The sequence below is a fragment of the Colias philodice genome, chromosome 29, assembly GCF_061535455.1.
Source record: "Colias philodice isolate Cphi_HAF_F1 chromosome 29, ilColPhil1 Martin Lab GWU primary, whole genome shotgun sequence".
Taxonomy (NCBI): Eukaryota; Metazoa; Arthropoda; class Insecta; order Lepidoptera; family Pieridae; genus Colias; species Colias philodice.
The window spans coordinates 7142781-7166069 of NC_143114.1; the positions used below are offsets into that span (position 1 = coordinate 7142781).

At 39.0% G+C, this 23289-nt stretch overlaps 1 protein-coding gene and 1 long non-coding RNA gene across 3 annotated transcripts in view; one reads left to right on the forward strand and one right to left on the reverse strand.

Moving 5' to 3' along the window:
• LOC149476073 (uncharacterized) overlaps nucleotides 1-23289 on the reverse strand; it is a 359309-nt gene that overhangs the window by 211010 nt on the left and 125010 nt on the right. The gene's annotated exons all lie outside the window — the stretch shown is intronic.
• BRWD3 (bromodomain and WD repeat-containing protein) overlaps nucleotides 1-23289 on the forward strand; it is a 47065-nt gene that overhangs the window by 15930 nt on the left and 7846 nt on the right. For both annotated transcript variants that reach the window (XM_089712625.1, XM_089712626.1), the window contains exons 15-36: nucleotides 309-435; nucleotides 973-1141; nucleotides 2302-2495; nucleotides 2987-3019; nucleotides 4321-4413; nucleotides 5228-5372; nucleotides 6476-6565; nucleotides 7175-7371; nucleotides 7998-8131; nucleotides 8497-8584; nucleotides 8959-9085; nucleotides 9791-9916; nucleotides 11209-11342; nucleotides 12972-13059; nucleotides 13775-13919; nucleotides 15001-15152; nucleotides 16247-16382; nucleotides 17178-17327; nucleotides 17798-17863; nucleotides 18267-18373; nucleotides 19225-19311; nucleotides 19747-19826. In XM_089712625.1, coding sequence (XP_089568751.1) covers nucleotides 309-435; nucleotides 973-1141; nucleotides 2302-2495; nucleotides 2987-3019; nucleotides 4321-4413; nucleotides 5228-5372; nucleotides 6476-6565; nucleotides 7175-7371; nucleotides 7998-8131; nucleotides 8497-8584; nucleotides 8959-9085; nucleotides 9791-9916; nucleotides 11209-11342; nucleotides 12972-13059; nucleotides 13775-13919; nucleotides 15001-15152; nucleotides 16247-16382; nucleotides 17178-17327; nucleotides 17798-17863; nucleotides 18267-18373; nucleotides 19225-19311; nucleotides 19747-19826 — 2668 coding nt within the window. The remainder of the gene's footprint in view (nucleotides 1-308; nucleotides 436-972; nucleotides 1142-2301; nucleotides 2496-2986; nucleotides 3020-4320; nucleotides 4414-5227; nucleotides 5373-6475; nucleotides 6566-7174; nucleotides 7372-7997; nucleotides 8132-8496; nucleotides 8585-8958; nucleotides 9086-9790; nucleotides 9917-11208; nucleotides 11343-12971; nucleotides 13060-13774; nucleotides 13920-15000; nucleotides 15153-16246; nucleotides 16383-17177; nucleotides 17328-17797; nucleotides 17864-18266; nucleotides 18374-19224; nucleotides 19312-19746; nucleotides 19827-23289) is intronic.

Here is a 23289-nt window from a genome sequence, read left to right on the forward strand (position 1 = left end):
TCTTTGGGTTGCTATCTACGTACTAACCACATATGTTTACGCGTTATTGTTCTTTCGGGATGTTATCTACGTACATACTACGTGTTTGCGCGATATTGGTCCTTCGAGCCGGATTTACGTAATTACCACGTGTTTTACGCGTTATTGTTCTTTCGGGTTGATATCTACGTACATACTACGTGTTTGCGCGATATTGGTGCTTCGAGCCGGATTTACGTAATTATCACGTGTTTTACGCGTTATTGTTCTTTCGGGATGTTATCTACGTACTATGCACGTATATAACCTGTATGTTTGTATGTGTGCAGGTGTATGGCGCGGGGAGGGCGTGCGGCACACGGCCGGCACGTGGCAGCCGCTGGACGTGCCGCTCAGCACGCGGCCCGTCGTGCTGCCGCTGCCGCTAGCGCACCGCGAGCGGATCGAGCGCGCCAGGTGAGTGGGGGTGGGGGTGTGGGGGGGGGAGATGATTGGGTATGTGGGAGATAGGGAGGACAGCAACACGTTGGACGGTCGGTGCAGCTCGTGCAGGTACACACAGCCGTATGATTGTCTAGAAGTCACGTCGAATTGGAGCGGATTTGGGGATACGATTTGCGTCTGGAGATGGCTGGGAGGCTACAGAGTGATGAAGGCTACTTTTTTGAAGTCGCATCATGACAATATCGTCACGTCATGGAGTAAGGCGGCGATCTTATTACAAATGTGAAGAAGTGTAAATTTTCTTTTGCCACGCGGTCATAAAGCCCGCCCCTGCCTGCCTATCAATTTGTGACGTAAGCAAAAGAGCGTGTGTGCCGAGCATACGTGTCAGAAGTGAAACTTCTTTGACAAGATTCAAAGATACCAAAATACTCTTACTCCATGACGTGACGGTATTGCCATGACGCAACCTTGAAATTTTACTCTCAACGAGCCTAAAGAAGTTTCACTTCGATAAATAACTGAGCAATTTCCAAATTCCTCTTGCAGTGCAGAACTGAACAGCCTAGAGATGGCATGGTATCGCCGCGAGATGAGGCGCAGACCCCTCATGATATCCACGGCTGGTGGGGATGGGGCTGCGCGCCGGAAGCCGGGGCGAAGGCCCAGGGCTCCCGCGCCGAGGGCGAGGCCTCAGCCGCCGCAACCGGCGCATACGGTGAGTTTTTTGAGCGTTTTATTTTCAAACAGTTTTTTTTTCTACGGATATTTACATAGCGTGTTGTGGATCTCAAAAATTGTGATTATGTGTGGGTAGATGAATATTTGATATATTTGCACGTTAAAATATTGATTTTTCCATTAAAGCATAATGTAATAATTTGATAGTTGCCTGTTATTGTTAGTGACATATACAAGATTTAAAACTAGCCAAGTCTAATAATGAGGTTCAATAGGTCATTAATTGTTTGTTTTGTGTAAATAATTCTATTCAAATTAAAAAAGTCAAATTTTTCAGTTCACCTAAGAATTTTACTCATCTTTCTAAATTTGTAAATAAATTTCTGGACTGTCCACAGAACTTGGCACACATTAGATCTCAATTCTTTTATCGGCAAAGTCGACCGGCTAGCCGGCAATTTGGCTCCCATTTTTAACATTTATGTTTTTGTTGAGATTGTATTTTACGTTTACAGCACTATTAAGTGCTTATACAGGGTGTCCCACTATTGGTATACTAAGCGCGAAGGGACTTGTAGTTTTGCATACACTGATCACGTAAAAAATACTTAAACAACAAAATTTTTCCTTAAAATTCACGTTTTCTTCTCTAGCTTAGCGATAATCTTAAATGATACCTCACGTGCGGGTAGCAAAGTTGGGCGGGTTGCTTGTTTGGGTGTACACAAAGAGTTTTAAGAATTCATCTATTTGAAAAAAAAGCATCTGGATTTTTATAAGTATTTTTTACGTACTCAGCGTATGCAAAACTATCACCTCCTTTGAGCTTAGAATACGAACGATGGGACATCCTGTATATCATCATCCTGCATTTAGGATGTTTATGTGCCTGCCGCGCTACTGTAGTGCCTCCTTGATGTTTACATTATATAGGGTAAATGACTTTTATGTGATAATGAGAAAAAAGATTTTTTCTATTAGAGATCGGATAAGTAAAAGTACAAATATTGTTTTAAAGGTATTAAACTATTTTAATAATGCTATTAGCAAACATTGGCTTTGTAAATTAGGCTGTAGGAATAAATGTATGTACTATGTGTTAATAGGTAATTGTAATTTGTAATACTAACACTAGGATACGATTTTACTAATACTATACGGGCTATGTGGTGTTATTTATATCGCTGTTTCGTTCAGGAGGAGCGCTCCGAAGCGGACGGCGACGTCGACCCGGACGGCGATCCGGACGCGGAGGACCGCTCGTCCGAACAGTCCGCGTCCGACAGCAGCACGTCGGACGAGTCGGTGCGGCTGTCGTCACGCAGTTCGCGCAGTTCCCCCGCGCCGACACGTGCGCGGAGGGCTAGGGCTTCAAGGGCGCGGCCGAGGAGGTGAGTGGGGGATGTGGGGGTAGGGACAGGGCGAATATGTTAAAGAAGAGATAGAAAGATATACAAGAGACTAGCTATGCTCTGCGGTTTCACCCGCATTGCTCCGCTCCTATTGGTCTTAGTGATATATAGCCTATAGCCTTCCTCGATAAATGGGCTATCTAACACCGAAAGAATTTTTCGAATCGGACCAGTAGTTCCTGATTAGCGCGTTCAAACAAACAAAAAAATTCTTCAGCTTTATAATATTAGTATAGATATCAAAAAGTAAATTTCGAGTTTACAAAAATAAACACGATTCAAAATCCAACATTTATTTATTCAATTAAACTTCTTCTAGAAGCGCTTTTGAATCGTCATTACATATTTTTAACATTTACCACGGATTCGGAAAGCAGTATCTATGGAGAAGAACCGGCAAGAAACTCCATAGTTGCTCTTTTGAAATCATGTTAATATAAAAACTAAACTTGCACTATTTTGCGTTTCAGCGATTCTTCACATTCACCCAGTAAAAGTGATAGGTAAGTCAATATAAAGTTAAAATAAACAACATCCTATCTAATTATCTAACAATAATTCAAAATTTTCCTTATATTTCTTTAATGTTGATAAGTAGATAAGAAACATCAGTAAAATTTTAAATACTTGTTACATTTAAAAAAATTCGATTTCATCATGTTGCTCTTATCACAAATATGATATGAAAAAGTTTTCGTAAAATCGCCTAATAGTCTAAGATCCCACCGCAGGATCAGTGCGTTCATCGGTTTTTTGCTGAAAACCGAATTTTTATGTATATTTATAATTAGGAGAATATATATCGACTAGGTTGCCAGTCAAAATTTGGCCGCAAGCATGTTTAATTAAAATTTTTCTAATCGGTTTTTGGGAAAAAAATTCGTTCACTTGTTTTTTGAATAAAATGTAGTCTACATCACGTCAAATGATATAAAAATTCTAAAAAATCACGGTTGCCGCTTTTCACCTGGCCGCAACATCTAGGCAGCCTGGTGCAAACAGGTATGTATGATTTCGATTCATTTTTACGTTCATAACGCACATTTATGAAACATATATCAAATTAAAGCTAATTTTTTTCTATTTATTATCATATATGGTTGCCTAATTAAATCCGGCCGCAAGTAAGGGTTGCCGGCTGTTAAAGATGTTGAATATTTAAGGTTGAGTGTAAACATGCTTGCGGCCAAATTTTGACTGGCAACCTAGTCGATATATATTCTCCTAATTATAAATACATATAGTTACATAAAAATTCGGTTTTCAGCAAAAAACCGATGAACGCACTTATCCTATATTTATAATTTTTATAAGCCAGCAACCCTTATTTGCGGCCGGATTTAATTAGGCAACCATATATGATAATAAATAGAAAAAAATTAGCTTTAATTTGATATATGATTCATAAATGTGTGTTATGAACGTAAAAATAAATCGAAATCATACCTGTTTGCACCAGGCTGCCAAGATGTTGCGGCCAGGTGAAAAGCGGCAACCGTGATTTTTTTGAATTTTTATATCATTTGACGTGATGTAGACTACATTTTATTCAAAAAACAAGTGAACGAATTTTTTTCCCAAAAATCGATTAGAAAAATTTTAATTAAACATGCTTGCGGCCAAATTTTGACTGGCAACCTAGTCGATATATATTCTCCTAATTATAAATATACATAAAAATTCGGTTTTCAGCAAAAAACCGATGAACGCACTGATCCTGCAGCCGGATCTCGTACTATAAATGTTTGCGAGCTAATAAGAATTATAAATTAAGTGCGGGTAGTACAAAAATACTGTATTTCAGTTCGTCAACATCATCTCAATATTCGGACTGGGAGGCTGGTACTGCGTTAGCGCCGCCCGCCAGAGCGAGACGGAAACCTGTGCCCACTACTAGGTATGTGAATTACTAATACTACTTGTTCTACTGCTCATGTTTATTCTACTACTAATTATATTTTTCTACTAGGTATGTGATTTACTAATCCTACTTGTTTTTTAACATTGTTAAATAAGTATTATATGTTTTAAATAATTTAAATTTATTGTCCTATATGGTGTACAATAAAGGATTTTTCATTTCATTCATTTATTTATTATTTTAAGCTATTGCATAGCTTCTATCGCGGGCCTTGAGCGCGGGGATCGAATCGAGAAATTCTGTAACGAAAAAACCTCACGTTCCCCACTGGGACGGGCGCGGAAGGCATAGCATGCAATAGCTTTACCGCGGCAGTCCCCGAATGCCACACGTCTTTTTTTTATAATAATCATTTCTGTTCCCTTAGATACTGTAGCCCCAGTACGACAGCCGCCAAGCGGGCTGGCGTTATGCATCGTTTATTCGTAAAATATAGTGTGGTCGTGCATTTGTATCGCGTCTACTGCTTTTTTATTTTCCTTTTCATGATAAGGTTTATCCCCAGTTTAGTGTCATTTTCGGCGTTTTTTGAAGTAAAAACTTCTTTAGCGGCGTTGGGTTTAAAATCTTAAACTCGCGTCAGGACACGTGACCTGATCGAAAAAGCGTAAGACGGATGGATATCAAACATGCTCAACGTTAATAATCAAGTTTTCACTTCTGCCGGCACTCCCGGAGTGCAACCCGTCTTTTTTTTTTTGTAAAATAAGGTCATAACAAAGTTTCACTTCTTACGTGTGTACACTAGTACACGCACACATTTTTTTCTATAATAATCATTTTCCCTCAGATACAGCCCAAGCACGACGGCCGCCAAGCGGGCGGGCACCGAACTGCCGGAACAGTACCGCGTGGGCGAGTGGCTCACGGCGGTCGCGCCGCGCAAAGCGCCCTACCACCCGCAGATGGGCGACCGGGCTGTTTACTTCCGGCTGGTGAGTGGGGGGAGACTTATCGTAGTCGAGATAAACATTTTTGAAGTGAAAACTTCTTTAGCGGCGTTGAGCGCTTTTTCTGTAATGGGTATAAAATTTTAAACTCGCTTCAGGACACGTGACCTGATCGAAAAAGCGTAAGACGGATGAATATCAAACATGCTTAACGTTAATAATCAAGTTTTCACTTCTGCCGGTACTCCCGGAGTGCAACCCGTCTTTTTTTAAGTAATGTAATGTAAGTTGATCATATTTATGTTAGGGCTGATTTTTCAATCCTTGGTTAAATCTTATCCGTCCAATAAAGAATTACACAATAATATACAGATGTCACCTAAAAACTGTCAAAAAGTGGCCTAGTAACACATTTTTGGTTGTTTAATACGATATTCGATCAATAAGTTTTAACTAAGGATTGAAAAATCGGCACTTAATGTTCTTGATCAAATTCCGGCTCAACAAATATGCCAGTCACGAGATTTCGATCGTTATCACAATTCACAGTGGTTTAATCGAAAACTCTGTGATAACAAAACAAAACAAAATAGTTGAATTGAGCAGTTCCTCCTTTTTTGAGCCAGTTGAGAACACATACAAATAACTTAAATTTGATGAAATGGCAATGGAAGAAATGAAAGAAGTAGTGCCATTTATAAAAAAGTTATAAAAATAAGCCATTTTCAATTTTCATACGGTTTACAACCCTGACAAGAAAATGCGATTTTTTACAGTCTCAAATCTGGACCCTTATTAACAGGTTAATCATAACCTAGACACTATATATTTTTGAATATACTTGTGAGAGAATTATAACAGAGTAGTTGCTATGTGGCTATACCTTCCTATTACAATGTACTCTATGGTGTACAACATAATGTCGATATTGAATTGATATGAAATGCATGGGGTTACGGGCCATGCTATGGTTTATATTCCTTGAGGCAGTAGCTCGATGATAGTCTCGGTACTACCATCGACCGCGCAAGGTGTGCGCACTGAGTCATTATTTAATATTATTTCACATATCTACCTAATTATAATTAATTATGGAGAGTTATTTAAATTCTCTGAGATACTACAAATAGCAAGTATATTTCTTACAGGGTCACCAACGATACTTTGAAGCGGTGGCCGAAAAGGATTTGTACAAAATACACCCGAGAGACAAACCGTGGGAGAGAATGCATATAAATGTGAGTTTTTTTAATATTTTATAGCTTTTTCTATAAAACAATTGTCTTACTGACTGAAGTTATTGTATAGATTTTTCGATAAGGAATTGATGTACTTCCTTACTGAATGTAAACTTTCAGTAATTTAACAAGTGTTACAATAGTATTGGTTTTTAGGCATTTGATTCGTGTGCGTAAATATATTAATGTTATTCTAGCCGTGAGAACCTGTAAATGACTTAGTGTGATTATTATATTATGTGACTATTTTTTAAGAATACAGCTGTAGATTCTCCTAAAATAAATATTTTTTTTTTACGTTCAAGTAGCTTTGTTTGTCTTGAGATGGCACAGACTATTGAAATTTTTTATTTCGTCTTGGTCCATTTCTGTTTCTAATGTATATTAACGACTTACAAAGCATACAACAGCTTTCTTTGCTCGTAACATAACTCTTATGAAAGTCCAAGTAAATTTTTCACAAAATCAATCTAATCCAATCGAACTATTAATCAGTTTTGGAAATAAAAACTTTTTCAACGTGGAAAAAAACATTCATTTAGATGAAATTTGCAAATGGCTTATCTTCTCAAAATTTCGTGATCCAAATGCATTTTTTTGGATCGCCAGGATTGCGAAGCGGTCAAAGTGGTCGGCATGAAGTACGCGATAAAACCGCCTCGCGTTGTCTGCCTGAAGCTGGCGCGTGAAATGGAACGCGGCAGCTTCACTGTGCGGTACCACGACATGCCCGACGTGATCGACTTCCTCGTGCTGCGGCAGCAGTACGACGCGGCCGTGGCGCGCAGCTGGGGGCAGGGGGACAGGTGAGCGGGGGCAGGGGCAGAAGTAGTTTAAAGACACGAAGAGGCAATTGGGGCAAAAGTATACTTACATTTGGGACAATAGGGGTCGTTTAATCGGTAAGAATTCGACATAACCCTACGGCTACTTCCTGGATAGCAGTGGGTATCCTCACTTGGAAAAAAATGGAACAATAGGGGTAAAACCAAGTGGTCGATTGTTGGAAGTGATATCTTTGAGGCAATATATGAGAGAGCAAGTTGGGCAAAAACAAACATTTAAAATTTTGCAGAGAAAATGTATTTTCTTTTGCCGCTATAAGAACAAATATTTTTGAAGTGAAAACGTCTTTAGCGGCATTGAGCACTTTTTCTGTAATGGGTATAAAATCTTAAACTCGCGTCAGGACACGTGACCTGATCGAAAAAGCGTAAGACGGATGGAGAGAACTCAACGTTAATAATCAAGTTTTCACTTCTGCCGGCACTCCCGGAGTGCAACACGTCTTTTTTTTTAACGTGCTTTTATTAAATTCATATGTATGTTTGTGTACTTATCAAAAATCAGTGTTGTCACCATTATTATATTGTATAATAATTTCACAAGTTAATCATGTTTTTTTTTTAATTTTTTTTGTTTAATTCCCAAGGTTCCGCTGCATGATAGACGACTCCTGGTGGACGGGGATAGTGCTCGAGCGTGTCAGTCCAGTCTGTGCAGGGCCGGAATCGAACTCGCAACCCCACACTTCGAATAGTAACGAGTGGGCCACTGGGGCGGCTTGTGAGTTGGCTTGAGATATTATATAATGTTGATTTTAATGCCAATTATTATCTTTTTTTAAGTTTTCCATGCAAAAAAACGTTATAGAAATGTCCAAATACACAATCTGTTACATAAACGAATATTAATCTGTTCTCAAATGTTTGTTAAAAATTTATTAAATATATTATAGGTATATTCACAAAACTTTCATCATAAGAAATTCAACCTGAAAACTGAGAATGAATTAAAGTCGGATTTGAAACTTCAACTTGGGTAGACTTTGGGGACATTTGATTGTATATCCTACTTGTTAATAATCGTTAGATCCAAATAATTTTGGTACCTAATTTAAAATAATATAAAGTATGTGTTTTCCCTTACAGCCCATTTCCTATCATTACGAGTACAGTGGGACAACGGTGAAGTGGAGAGATTATCCCCCTGGGATCTGGAACCGCTCGACCCGGAAAGGTGAGGTTTTCTTATTTTTATCGACTAATAAACGGTTTTAAAAATTGATTTACTTGATTTTAGCATAGTACTAAAAACTCTATCTCTATTGTTACACAGGGCACTGACTATAAAGTCGATTATTACATGGTTGACTGACTATAAATATGACTGTCACATATTTAACGATAAACATAAATTCTTCTGTGACAATAATGTTGATTATTGATACATTGAAAAGATTTACTTATGGATGACGTGCTTGCTATTTGTTTTTCTGTATATTATGTCTTGTATCTGTAACCACAGGAAAGCAGAGAGCAGAACCACCATCTGGTGAAGTTAAGTGATACTTTTTTGTATGTTTATTTTTATGTTTTTTTTTTTGTGTACAGGTTGCCAGCGGAGCCCGGCGGTGCGGTGGCCGTACTACCGCACGAGCTAGAAGCAGTGCTGTGCCGTGCGGGTGCGCACGAGTGGCCGCCGCACGCGTGCCGCGCGATCGCAGCGCACATCTCGCAGGTACTGACTGACTGACTGACTAACTGACTGACTGACTGACTTTTTTTTTAAGTGGGGAAATCTTGCATAGATACCCACGGCTTCCGGGGAAAGGGCCGTGGGTTATGTCGGATTCCTACCGACCAAAACCCCACTGTGTTCCGTCAAGCCGCATCAACGACGGGGCAACGGGTATAGGTAGAATTCGTCCGTGACTGACTTACTTAAACTCAAACTCAAACAACTCTGTCTGTAAACACGACTGAAATGAATGATTGATCGGTCGCAGGTACTGACTGACTGATTCACACGAAACACAGTGTGTAGACCCAACTGTATTTACTGACTGATGTGTAGACACAGCTTAAACAAGGTTAATTAAGTGCCAAAAAGCTAAAATAAATGAGATTGACTTAAGTCGGTTTGACCAACTGTCAAACCGACTGTCTATCCGTCTTTCGTTGAACACAGCTGAACTGACAGACTGGCGTATGGACACAGCTGAACCGACAGACTGGCGTATAGATACAGCTGTACAGACAGACTTGCGTATAGACACAGCTGAACCGACAAACTCGCGTATATACACAGCTGAACCGACAAACTCGCGTATATACACAGCTGAACCGACTAAAAATCTTAATTTTGTTTTCTATTTATTTTTATAAGTAAAAAAAAAATATTTCTTATTTAACAATATAGCTATTTAAAATTCCCTTTTCCCAGGTGATGTCGCTGTCAGTAGCGGAGCCGTTCGTAGCGCCGGTCGACCTGCAGCTGTACCCGTCGTACGCGATGGTCGTACCGTACCCGGTCGACTTGGCGACCATACGGGCGAGATTCGAGAATCTGGTGAGTTTTGCGAGAATGATAGGGAATTCAACAAGCGAGACAAAAATAAAGATAAATCTATCTATTAAAACTAAGACTGTAACATTTTTTGGAAAAACATCTTGTAGAAGCACTTTTGAATCGTCATAACATAGTATATAGCTGAAATTGATATTTATTGCTTTATGGCATTCAAATGGCTTATAAATTTATAAAGAACTAGATTTCCGCCCGCGGCTTCGCCCGCGTTTTCAAAGGAAAACCCGCATAGTTCCCGTTCCCGTGGGATTTCCTGGATAAAACCTACCCTATGTGTTAATCCAAGTTACCTTCTATATGTGTGCTAAATTTCACTGTAATCGGTTCAGTAGTATTTTTCCGGACGTATAGAAATTTTCCTGGCGTATAGAAATTTTCCTGGCGTATAGAAATATTCCTTTCGTATGGAAATTTTCCGGACTTAGAAAATTTTCCTGACTTATACGAATTTTCCTCATCTATATAAATTTTCCCGACGTATAGAAATTTTCCTGACTGATAGAGTCTGGCTAGCCAAAGCTGAACCCAGTAAAGGGCGGCAAATTTAAAAAATATGGACCTGGTTACATCGGCTTTAGTAGGAAAAAAACATTTTGATACTTTTGTTATGATACAGGTGATCATAGTATATAGGTACATTAGGTACACAACACAGCAGGACTTAAACATTATTATATCAAATGATTTTTTACCGTTTTCAACAAAACTGACAACTAACTACGCAGAAACGCCATGATGACATTCCAAAGTGTGGCTGCTACAAAAAACACTGGGTTCAGCTTTGGCTGGCCAGACTAGCTACGGCCGGGGAACGGCGTTAAAATGTCAGTGAATATTGTTTCATTTGTTTCTCGTCTCCATCACATTGCAGTCACACCCCGGACACTCCATACAAAATTATCGTTTTGACAGTCACACTGTAGATAGTGCAAATGTGTGTGTTAACGCTTTAGGGTTCGCACATTAATTGTGACAAGCGTAAAGAAATTCGCGTTTTTCTGATGAAATACATCCGTAAACAGCACAATATCTAACCATTTTTAACGAAAAATGATAATCATAAATCCAAAATAATAAAATTACTTTAATGTTGTCAATCTTCGTTGCGTATCGTCCTTGCGGAAAAATGCGTCCCATTTATAGCATGATCGTGCGGGGTGAGGTAAGTGTTTAATTTTGGCGGGAGGCGGAGAGTGTCCGTTCTGTAGCGTTTAGCTACTATTATGTATTCTGTGGTGCAGTGTGAATTTATCCATTCTCTATTACTTTTGCAGTTCTACCGTCGTCCAGCAGCAGCGCAATTCGACGCGCGATATTTGGCCAGCAACGCGGAGCAGTTCAACGAGCCGCACACGCCGATCGTGCGGCAGGCGCGGCTCGTCACCGACCTGCTGCTCTCCATCATCAGGTACCCTCGACACCAGGTAGACCAACCATGTGGGAACAGCTGGAGTAGAAATACGGAAAGACCGCATTCTAACACCGAAAAAAAATTTCAAATCGGACCAGTTCCCGAGATTAGCGCGTTCAAACAAAGCCACAGGCCACAGATATAGCTTCATTCGAAAAGTAGGAATTCCGAGACCAGACGAACGTGCAAGAAATGGAAACGGTAAAGGTAAAAATTGTGAGGAATAAGACATGTCAAAGAAACAAAGTTCGATGATATGTCTCTGCTGCATGCTTGCACCTGGCCGTTGCGCTCTGACTGAAAGTGATACTTAAGCGAAAAAATTACGCAGTTAAAGAGTAATAACACGATATTCGTGTTGAATTCACACTTAAAAAACAACGTGAAATTCGTGTTGTGGTGAAAGTAAAAGAGACAACATAAAATTCGTGTTGTGGTCAAAGTAATAGAGATAACGTGAAATTCGTGTTGTGGTCAAAGTAATAGAGATAACGTGAAATTCGTGTTGTGGTCAAAGTAATAGAGATAACGTGAAATTCGTGTTGTGGTCATAGTAAAAGAGACAACATAAAATTCGTGATGTGGTCAAAGTAAAAGAGACAACGTGAAATTCGTGTTGTGATCAAAGTAAAAGAGACAACGTGAAATTCGTGTTGTGATCAAAGTAAAAGAGACAACGTGAAATTCGTGTTGTGGTCACAGTTAAAGAGACAACGTGAAATTCGTGTTGAGTTCAAAGTAAAAGAGACAACGTGAAATTCATGTTGTGGTCAAAGTGAAAGAGTCAACGTGAAATTCGTGTTGTGGTCAAAGTGAAAGAGGCAACGTGAAATTCGTGTTGTGGTCAAAGTGAAAGAGACAACGCGAAATTCGTGTTGTGGTCAAAGTAAAAGAGACAACATAAAATTCGTGTTGTGGTTAAAATAAAAGAGTCATAACACACAGATATAATGCGAAATTCACTTGTACCTGATTATATTTTTACAACCTAATCCATCTATCTGGTCAATACCAAAACTAAAACCAACCTTATTCGCATGCACTTAAGTTTCAAACTCAAACTTATTCAATAACGCTTCTTATAAAAGCACTTTCGAATCGTCATTACATATTTTTAACATTTACCACCGATTCGGAAAGCAGTATCTATGGAGAAGAACCGGCAAGAAACTCCATAGTTGTAGTTTTTAATTTTATTTGTATAATTTTCAATTAATTTTATTTCATTTTGATTATTATATTGTTATTTGAATTTTATCAAGTGATTATTTTAAAATTTATTTTATTAAGTTAAAATGTATTTAATGTGTATATTATTGTTATTTTTTTTAATGTAATTAATTTTTGTAGTGCATGCAGTGCTCATTTTTTATTAGTTGTCCATCATGTCCCATATTTTTTGTGTATTTTTCATGTAAAACAATCGATGTAGAGCTGCTAATGAGCCATAATAAAATAAAAATAAAAAAATACTTGCTGTGTAATTTAGTAAAAAGCAATATACATATTGAACATTTTCAGCAATTGGCATTTCATAATACAAAATTCGTGTTGTACCAAAAACATTAAACCTTTTTCGCATGTATTAAAGTCGAATTTACAATAATAACAATATAATTTTTTCAGCAATTGGCAGTCGATAGACGTGGTAAGCAAGTACCACGAGTTGGCCGCGTCCTACCACTCGTCTGATGATGAACCACTGCATGATAAGGTGAGCTTTTTGTGATGTGTTTGTGGAAAATGATAGATAAAACAGTTTTGTAATTAAATAATGATAATAATATAGGGATTTGAAAATTTTAATGATTTTAAAATTTGCGTATTTATAATTCCACAGTTTTTTTATTAGCTTGGGCCGTATTATGAATTATGACCTCTTATTTCCAGACAGTGTACGCCGTTAATTATACTGACTGGCAAATTCATTACCGTAATAATTATAAATGACTGGTTATTGCGATCATAATATGAAATAACAGTCAGCTCGATTCACGGCTTAAACTGTCTGGAAATAAGAGGTAATAATAGGGCCCCTGATATTAAACTTTTTTTTGTTGATTGCTATATGTATGCTCTGCAAGAAATGCATATTATTTTATGGCAATTTAAATTCATTATTACTTGTATGATTTTTAAAGAATGAAACAAATTCGATTGTTGAGATGGTATCATGGGTGGTCAGATATGACATGATGGTTTTGAATCCTTTAACTTTCTTTAATTTTCTAATAATTTGTTTTTCATATTTATTAACATTTGAAATTTTAATGCTAACCCATTGAGCCCCGAACGGCCCGATCGGTCCACGACACAATAGATTTTCTATTGTGTCTGTGATTCTGGGGCCTGAGTTATTACACTAAAAATTTAAATGCGTTACATGCTTTTTTTATGCAACGCAAATTGATATTCTATAATGTACACAGAAACGCGTGCGCAGTGCGAACAGACGGCGAAGCGAAAGCGAAGCGGGCGCGTGGCGGGAGCGTGTCACCGCGTTAGTGCGGGAATTGGCTGCTGCTGCTGATGCTGAGCCGTTCAGACATCCCGTGGAGCCCAGCCAGGCACCTGGTGAGTGGGGGGAATTATTTTTGGTCTAAGATCCGAATATAAGTCGAAATGCAACGGCGTGATAATAGAATGAGACCAATTTTATAATAAACTAGCGGTCCGCCCCGGCTTCGCCCGTGGTACATGTTTACGTTTTCTCTACATAAAAACCATCCTCGTACTTCCAGGAATATAATAAAAAAAGAATTATCGAAATCGGTTCAGCCGTTCTCGAGTTATGCGCTTACCAACACATTTTGCGATTCATTTTTATATATAAGATTTAGTGTATTAAAAAATGTATTAAAAATGGGTTGACTGGGAAAATCCTGGACAGGACATTTTTAATGAATTTAAAAAAAAAAAACATTTTTTTTAATTAATTGCAGTAAGTATAAAAAAAAATTAAAATAGACTTAAAGTATGAAACCTACAGAATGTGCAGTCATAGTCGTTTTCTAATATTTACCGGGACAAACGGCTAGGTTGGCAGGTATAAACAGGTATGTCGGTACCAGTTACTTTCACTTGATAGGATGATGAAAAAAAATTATGTCAGCGCTGTTTTATTATCTCGTAACTGCAATTAATAAAAAATGAAAATAAAAGATTTTTTAATAATTAATAAAAAATATCCTGTCCAGGATTTTCCCAGTCAACCCATTTTTAATACACTAAATTTATTATAAAATTGGTCTCATTCTATTATCACGCCGTTGCATTTCGACTTATATTCGGATCTTAGACCATTTGGAAATAAATAAATATTTCAGGACAACTTTCACACACCGCACGATCTGATCCCATACTAAGCTTTCGCTTGTGTTATGGAAACCAGATGGCTGATAAACATACATATATAATTTTAATTAAATTATACTTATATAGATAACTAGGTGCGCTCCGCGGATTCACTCCCGTGGCTCCGCTCCTTTTGGTCTTAGCGTGATGATATATAGCCTTCTTCGATAAATGGGCTATCTAACGCTGAAAGAATTTTTCAAATCTGACCAGTAGTTCCCGAGATTAGCGCGTTCAAACAAAGAAACTCTGCAGCTTTATTAGTATAGATTTAACAATAACTACATGTATTTCTCCACAGATTACCTATCAGTGATCCCAACACCGATGGACCTAGGCACAGTACAGCAGAAATTAGAAAATGGCGACTACACTAGTGCGAGTGAAGTGGCCGCTGATGTTCGGCTCGTGTTCGCGAATAGCAGACTGTATAACACTAATAAGCGGAGCCGGGTATGTTTGTATATCCCATATAACAACCCATAGCAACACAATCCCATATACACCGAATCCCATTTTTCATGAACTCTATTCGTATTTTTAAAGCTTTACACTCAATTCCAAAAATGTAATAATTTTCGTCAATTTAACTCATTTTGCTTGTCTTTCTACATTTTGTTACTATTACTAAATTTACATTTTCCCATATTTACAAACCCCATAATTACATATGTAGTGAGGACAAGCCAAATTACTTATTATCAAATTATAGTGTAGCACACAAGACGTATGTACAGTTTGTGCGCTATGAAGTCGTTACGTTAAAAGTATAATTGTGCAATTATTATGTACCTAGTGGTCCGCCCCGGCTTCGCCCGTGGTACATATTTACGTTTCCTCTACATAAGAATCATCCTCGTACTTCAAGGAATATAATAAAAAAATAATTATCGAATTCGGTTCACCCGTTCACACGTGTTGCCGTGACAACGCGAAACGGGTTTCATTTTTATATACATATACAGGGTGTCCCACTTTTGGTATACTAAGCGCGAAGGGACTTGTAGTTTTGCATATACTGATCACGTTAAAAATAATTTAACAACAAAATTACATCACAAAATGTTTGCTAAATTTTTCCTGAAAATCCATGTTTTCTTCTCTAGCTTCGCGCTTCGCTAATGTGAGCATTTTGTCTATTAAAACATAATCTTAAACGATAGGTCACGTGCTGGTGGCAAAGCTGGGCGGGTTGCTTGTTATGGATGTACGCATAGAGTTTAAGAATTCATCTATTTGAAAAAAAAAACTGCGTCTGGAATTTTATAAGTATTTTTTACGTACTCAGCGTATGCAAAACTATAACCTCCTTTGAGCTTAGTATACTAACAGTGGTACATCCTGTATAGATTATTGAATATAACCTTTACATAGTTATTTCTTCTTTTATCACGCCCGTATTATAACAAGACCCGACACAAATACTTTAAATTTCATATTACCACATAAAATATCCCGTATATTTACCTACACTAAATTAAAAAAAATAACAAAAAACAAATACCAATAAAACAACAACACTAACATTATTATATATTGTTTCACAGATATACTCAATGACGGTGCGTCTATCGTCTCTGTTCGAAGCTCTATGGTCGCGCATGCCCATAGACACAAGAAGCACTAGACGCTCCACGAGACGGGATCGACATGTGCGGCGCACGCGCAGACGGAAGGATACCGGTGAGTTTTTGTGGAGAAATAGGCTTTTTAATCTGTGAATGAGTATCAATCAAAGTTACTTGCTATATTTCAATTAAGTTATCGAGTACAAACAAAAATGCTTATAAAATGAAAACTACTGGGCTTATTCGAATACAATTTTTATGGGACCAATTCGACACCTTCCCGGATCGAACATACATACCGAAAACATACATACATAAAAAAAAATATACCGGCCGAATTGATAACCTCCTCGTTTTTTTTGAAGTCGGTTAAAAAATAATATACACAGTAATAAATTTTGTTACATAGTTAAGATAGTCTATAATAGAGGTGTACAAAGAGCGGCTTTATCGCTCGTGAGCGATTTCTTCCAAGCAACTCGATGTAGATATAGAATTAAGGACTAATATAATAATCTTCGCCAACCCGCACTTGGCCAGCGTGGTGGATTATGGTCTGTATCCTCATAAGCCCATGTCCCAGCAGTGGGAACGTATATGGACTGATGATGATGATGATGACAATCTTTCTTGACGACGCGTTTGGCGCAGTGGTAAGTAACTGCCTACTGAGCCGATGGTCCCGGATTCGATCCCCGGTCAGGGCAAATATTTGTGTGATGAACTCAATTATTTGTTCTTGGGTCTGGGTGTTATTATCTATATATGTATTTATTAAATATTATATTTATCCTCGCCTAGTACCCACAACACAAGCCTTAATTGAGCTTACTGTGGGACTAGGTCGATTTGTGTAATAATATTTTATAATATGTATGTATGTATGTATGTGTGTATATCTCAATTGCAGTGGAAACGAACGGCGACATAACAAACAAGAACGCGTCATCGAGTTCGGAGTGCGAAACGCTCGCGGTCGCTTCGCGTCGCGCGGCGCGAGCGGAGCCAAGGCGGGACGACTCGTGGGATAGCGATGCGCCGTTGAATGCGCATACTAAAGGTATATTTTGATATAATTATCCTTATAAAATAAAAAATAAATAAAAAGAAGCCTTCATTTCTCAAATTCACAATGGTTTCTTACGTGCTAAATTTTTAATATAATATATTTATAAAAAATAGAAAAAAAAATCGATCACGATGTAGAACTCGAACCCGCATCCTTTCACGCCAATCCTAATTATTCTTTACTAGCAGTACCCCGCGGCTTTACCCGTATGTCTCCACTCCTACGGTCTTGGCATGATGATATATTATAGACTAGCTTACTGCCCGCGGCTTCGCCCGCTTTGTCTAAAACCTAATAAATTATATACTAAAACCTCCCTCTTGAATCAATCTATCTATCATCCGCATCAAAATCCGTTGCGTAGTTTTAAAGATTTAAGCATATAATGGGACATAGGGACAGAGAAAGCTACTTTGGTTTATACTATGTAGTGATAGATTCATTTAATTTTCTGTTTACAGGCAAAGGCGTGGGCAAGAAAAGCAAAAATGGTCCCGTAGCGAGTACTTCGAGCCGCGTGCCGCCAAGTAAGATATATTTTATTTATATTAATTACTAGCGGTCCGCCCCGGCTTCGCCCGTGGCACATATTTACTTTTTCTCTAGATAAGATCCATCCTCGTACCTCAAGGAATGTTATAAAAGAAGAATTAACGAAATTGATTCAGCCGTTCTCGAGATTTGCGCTTCACAACACATTTGGCGATTTATATTTATTACTAGCGGTCCGCCCCGGCTTCGCCCGTGGTACATATGAAAAATAGATGTTGGCCGATTCTCAGACTTACCCGATATGCACAGAAAATTTCATGAGAATCGGTCCACCCGTTTCGGAAGAGTATGCAGACTAACATTGTGACACGAGAATTTTATATATAAGATATACCTAGATTATTTATATTAATTTTTTAATTTTATATTATTTCCCAGCGTTCGTAGCGACAAACGGAATAGACACGGAGTCGGAGAACGAGCTGAGGCTCGCGGAAATTCCGGACGGGAGCAGTTCCGATTCCAGCGCGTTTTCCAGGATACAGGTGATGTGGAAAATCCATACTAATATTATAAATGCGAAAGTAACTCTGTCTGTCTGTCTGTTACTCAATCACGCCTAAACTACTGAACCAATTTGCATGAAATTTGGTATGGAGATATTTTGATACCCGAGAAAGGACATAGGCTACATTTTATCCCGGGAAAATAACGCAATCCCGGAAATCCCACGGGAACGGGAACTATGCGGGTTTTTCTTTAACTGCGCGGGCGAAGCCGCGGCTGGAAAGCTAGTATTGTATAAATGTATTTATTTTTTCGTAGGTGTTGTGGAAATGTTTGATTTCTACTTAATTGTAGCGTAAAGAGCGTGTGTGCTGAGCACACGTGTCAGAAGTGAAACTTCTTTGGCAAGATTCAAAAATACCGTAATCGTCGTCTTACTACATGACGCGACATTGAAATTTTATTCTTCTCTCAACGCGCCTAAAAAAGGTTCACTTCAATAAGTGTTTGAGTTTACGTACCTACCGCCAAACAAACAGACAAACCAACACACCCACACATATGATTTATTATGTAGTTAGATATAAGTTACATATTATGTTATATTGACATGATTTTAAAAGAGCAACTATGGAGTTTTCGGTGGTAAATGTTAAAAATATGTAATGACGATTCAAAAGTGCTTAATATATATAAGAAGTCTAATTGAATAAATAAAGGTTTGAGTTTGAGTTTGAAATGTTAAAAATACTTATGTAATGACGATTCGAAAATGCTACTAAATAGTAGTCTAATTGAATAAATGAATGTTTGAGTTTGAGTTTGAGTTTTACCCCACTCTACTAATAATGTCCTATAATATTTATTTATTTATTTATTTACTCTACAGGTGGTTGAAGAAGAATTGGCAGAAGACGAAGTAGAAGTGACTTATGAGCCTCAACCAACACGAACAAGACGGCATAGACATGATCAGGTATTTATATTTTATTTATTTGTGGAATGCATTGGGAAAGGGTAAAAAGGTGGGGGGAGGAAAATAGGTTTTTGTGTTGATTACTACCCGCATAGTTCCCGTTCCCGTGGGATTTGTGTGGGGGTTCGATTCCCGGTGGCGACGAAGAAAAAAAAATGTCTCGGTCTGGCAGTACACAGAAGCCTGATCACCTACTTGTCCCTAAAGAAAATCGATCAGTGAAAAAGATGTATAATGCATCTGCCCCTTACCCCACTAGGGGACATGGGACTTCACTTATGGCTTGAGTAAATTTACAACAGGTACATGTGCAACAAAAATTTGAGAACAAAGTCAAATTTTCAGCTTATACTATACATTTGTAATCTCGTTTGTCCGTAAAATATAATTATACGCATTCTGTCACATTAAATCTGTATGTATGTCTGTTCATAGAGCAATTCTCGAAAGCGTCGACGCGTACGCAGTTCGGGCAGTTCGGGCGAACACAGAGCTGTTAACCGACCGCACAAACGGTGAGTTATGTTTTATATTGTTGATTTATTAAATAAAAAAGACGTGTGGCACTCGGGGACTGCCGCGATAAAGCTATTGCATGCTATGCCTTCAAGCCACACCTCCGAGCCCGTCCCCGTGGGGAGCGTGAGGTTTTTTCGTTACGGAATTTCTGGATTCGGTCCCCGCGCTCAAGGCACGCGATAGAAGCTATGCAATAGCTTAAAATATGTCGTGGTTGAAAGTCGGGTAAAAGAAGGATTTTAATTTTTTTTTAATTATGCAAATTGTACTCATGGAGAATAATAGCTTACAATGCAAAACACATGATGAATTATGTTATAGAAATTTAAATCGTGTATTTTATTGTATCGGCTCGAGTTTGAGTTCGGTTATAACAGTTAGGGCTGATTTTTCGTCCTTGGTTAAAATTTATCCGTCCAATAAAGTATTACACGATAATATTAAAATGTCACGTAAACTGTCAAATACGGGCAATTAGAATAGGTTTTTAAAATGATAGTTTTATACATTATTCGACGAATTAGTTTTAACCAAGGTGTTGGCGACGCGCCATTCAAAAAAGAGTAATTTCTTAATAATAATTATTACATTATACTTTAGGTAAATATTGTCTATGATTATGATTGTTTTAATCTGTGCTAATTAAATATTATCTGTAAAAGGCTGCGGCGAGCCACTGCTGTGTCAGTGACTCGTCCAGTTCTTCGGCCTCCTCTCTCCTGAGCGCACGTATGTAACTAAGTTTTTCTCTGTACTTTATATTGCCAAATCTGCATTAAAGCCTCCATTTTTATTCATCGACGCGACTGGCCTTTTTATTTTCTACTTTACCACCAACATTAGTGGCCATTCGAGCAGGATCATGTTCCGCACACCAAAGGGGACACGCAGTTCGAGAGCACGTGGTGCGGCAAGCCAAGAAGGGCACGTGGTTGCCGCAAAATCTTCTCTGCTGCGGTTACATGTGGGGAGCATAAAATCTGAACCAGCAATAAATTTAGATAAGGAAATACCAGTCGAGTCGCACGTGGCAATGGCGGCAAAAAGTAGCCGGGGTTCTCAAGCTTCGAGCACATCGAAGTCAGCTCGGCGCAAACAACTATTATTAGATGCCGCAAAAAAGAAAGCGGCAATTGAAATAGATTTAATTAACAAAACGTTGGAAGCGGATTTGGCCGCACTTAGTGACGAAGAGGAGGAACAAAGGGTATACTGCAGTTCACTCAACAGGGAGCCTGTTCGTAGCCACGTGGAGGAATGGGTGGAAAGCCAGCACATCGAAGCACCTGACGGGCAGGGAGCCCCCAACCAAGGTATAACTACGGGCCCACTGCAACAAGCCGCGCCGCCGCCATTGCCGGCCGCGGCACCTGATTCGATTCACCAGTTGGCTTCTGCAATTAGGGACCTCACCACCGCAAGCTGCAGCAACATGGCGAACAGCAACCTACTCAGCCGGATGAGCACGCCTCGGGATCTTCCAGAATTCTCAGGTGACCCAATGGAATGGTTGTTGTTCAAGCAGGCTTATCAGGAATCAACAAATTTATGTAAATTCACCGATAAAGAAAACATATGGAGGCTGCGAAAATGCCTACGTGGTGCCGCCAAAGAGTCGGTGGCATCATTGTTCATAAGTGCCACGTCACCGTCGAAGATAATGGCCACTTTAGAGTTACAGTTTGGTAACCCAGATGTTATTATTTTAAGAATTCAACGAGATATACAGAAGTTACAACCGTTGCCAAACGATTATTATAATTATATCGTCGCATTTTCAATCAAAATTCAAAATTATGTCGAAGCTGTACGAGCAGTGGGGCGACAGGAGCATCTTCAGGGCTTCAGTATCGTCTCCAGCATCCTTTCAAAGCTCCCTTCCGTTCTAATTGGAAAATGGACGGACTACAGCTACGACCGCATCAAGGAAGGGCGTGAGGCAAGGTTAGTTGTATTGTCAGAATTTTTACACTGTGAAGCGTTAAAGACAACAACCACCTCAAGTAATTTATTGAATTATCGTAATGACAGTAATTATTACAATAGAAACAAAAGCCAAGAAGCGCACAGTAGAACGCATACAGTTTTAATACAGTCCGACAAACATAATAGAATTTGTCGTTTTTGCAAGAAAAATACGCATATATTAACAGAGTGCAGATTATTTCAAAAGGCGCTGAAAAAAGTCAGATGGCAGCATGTAAAGAACAATGGGCTCTGTTACAAATGTCTCATATCCAAGCACGAGAGGAACACATGCCGAGCGCCGGTGTGCGACGAGGACGGGTGCGGCCGGGAGCATCACCGCTTACTTCATTATCCGCTCAACAGTGTCGCGAGTGCAAGTGAAGTGATTAGTCTCGGGCAAGTGCCGCGTGAGCCCGAGATAAGGCCTGTTACCGAAAGTATAACACACATAAAAGCAAGTGATTCCCCAAAAGTGTTCCTAAAAGTGGTCCCCATAACTGTACACGGTCCCAACGGTATAGTGCAAACCACGGCGTTATTAGACGACGGTTCGTCGGTGTCACTTATAGACTCTAATCTAGCGGCCCGCGTCGGGCTACACGGCCGGCGGGAAACGATGCGCGTGCGAGGCGCGTTCAATAATGAAATTGTTTGCAAATACACACATGTAAACGTAGACCTTAAGGGTTTAGACGATAAGGTGCATAATGTAAAGATGAGATGCGTTAGTAATTTATGTTTACCGTTACAGTCATTATCTATTATAAACGATCTAAGTTGTTCGCATTTATGTGAAATAAAGAAATATTTATATAATGTAGATTCGAAACCCGAAATTTTAATTGGTCAAGATAATCATCATTTGTTATTACCTTTAGCGGTTAAGATAGGAAATTTGAATGAGCCGTCTGCTACACTTACCCCTCTAGGCTGGTGCGTCCATGGGAAATCTTCTATTCCTAGGGGGCCGTATGGGGCCCGGAACTACTTACCATCCAGCGCCGAAACCAACTTGCATATTTCTGTTGCTGCTGATGCTGGCTGTGCTGGTGAAGATACATACGACCCGAAACAATGGCTTCATCTACTTAAGGTAATTAAAAACATACGTATACCTAGGTGCTGCAAGCGAGTCGTACGAGCTACGTGCGACAAGGACAGGGCGCCTACGAGTGCAAGCGAAATGCAAGACACCTCGTCATCGGCCGCGGTGACGTCACAATCCCCTTCACTGCCAACACGTAGCGTATCGCGTGCGTCTACGCAATGTACTACGGATTGCTACGACGACGTAGCGCATACTGCATACGCTACGGGCTATAACAACCTACAGTTGCATGTGTTTTGTGATACTAGCTGGAAGGCGACGTGTACGGTAGGTTATTGGCGATGGGAATATTATAACAATTCAATTCATGTAGCATTTATTGCAAGTAAGTGTATAGTTATGCCCTTAGCAATACCTAGGGCTGAACTACAAGCGGCATTGCT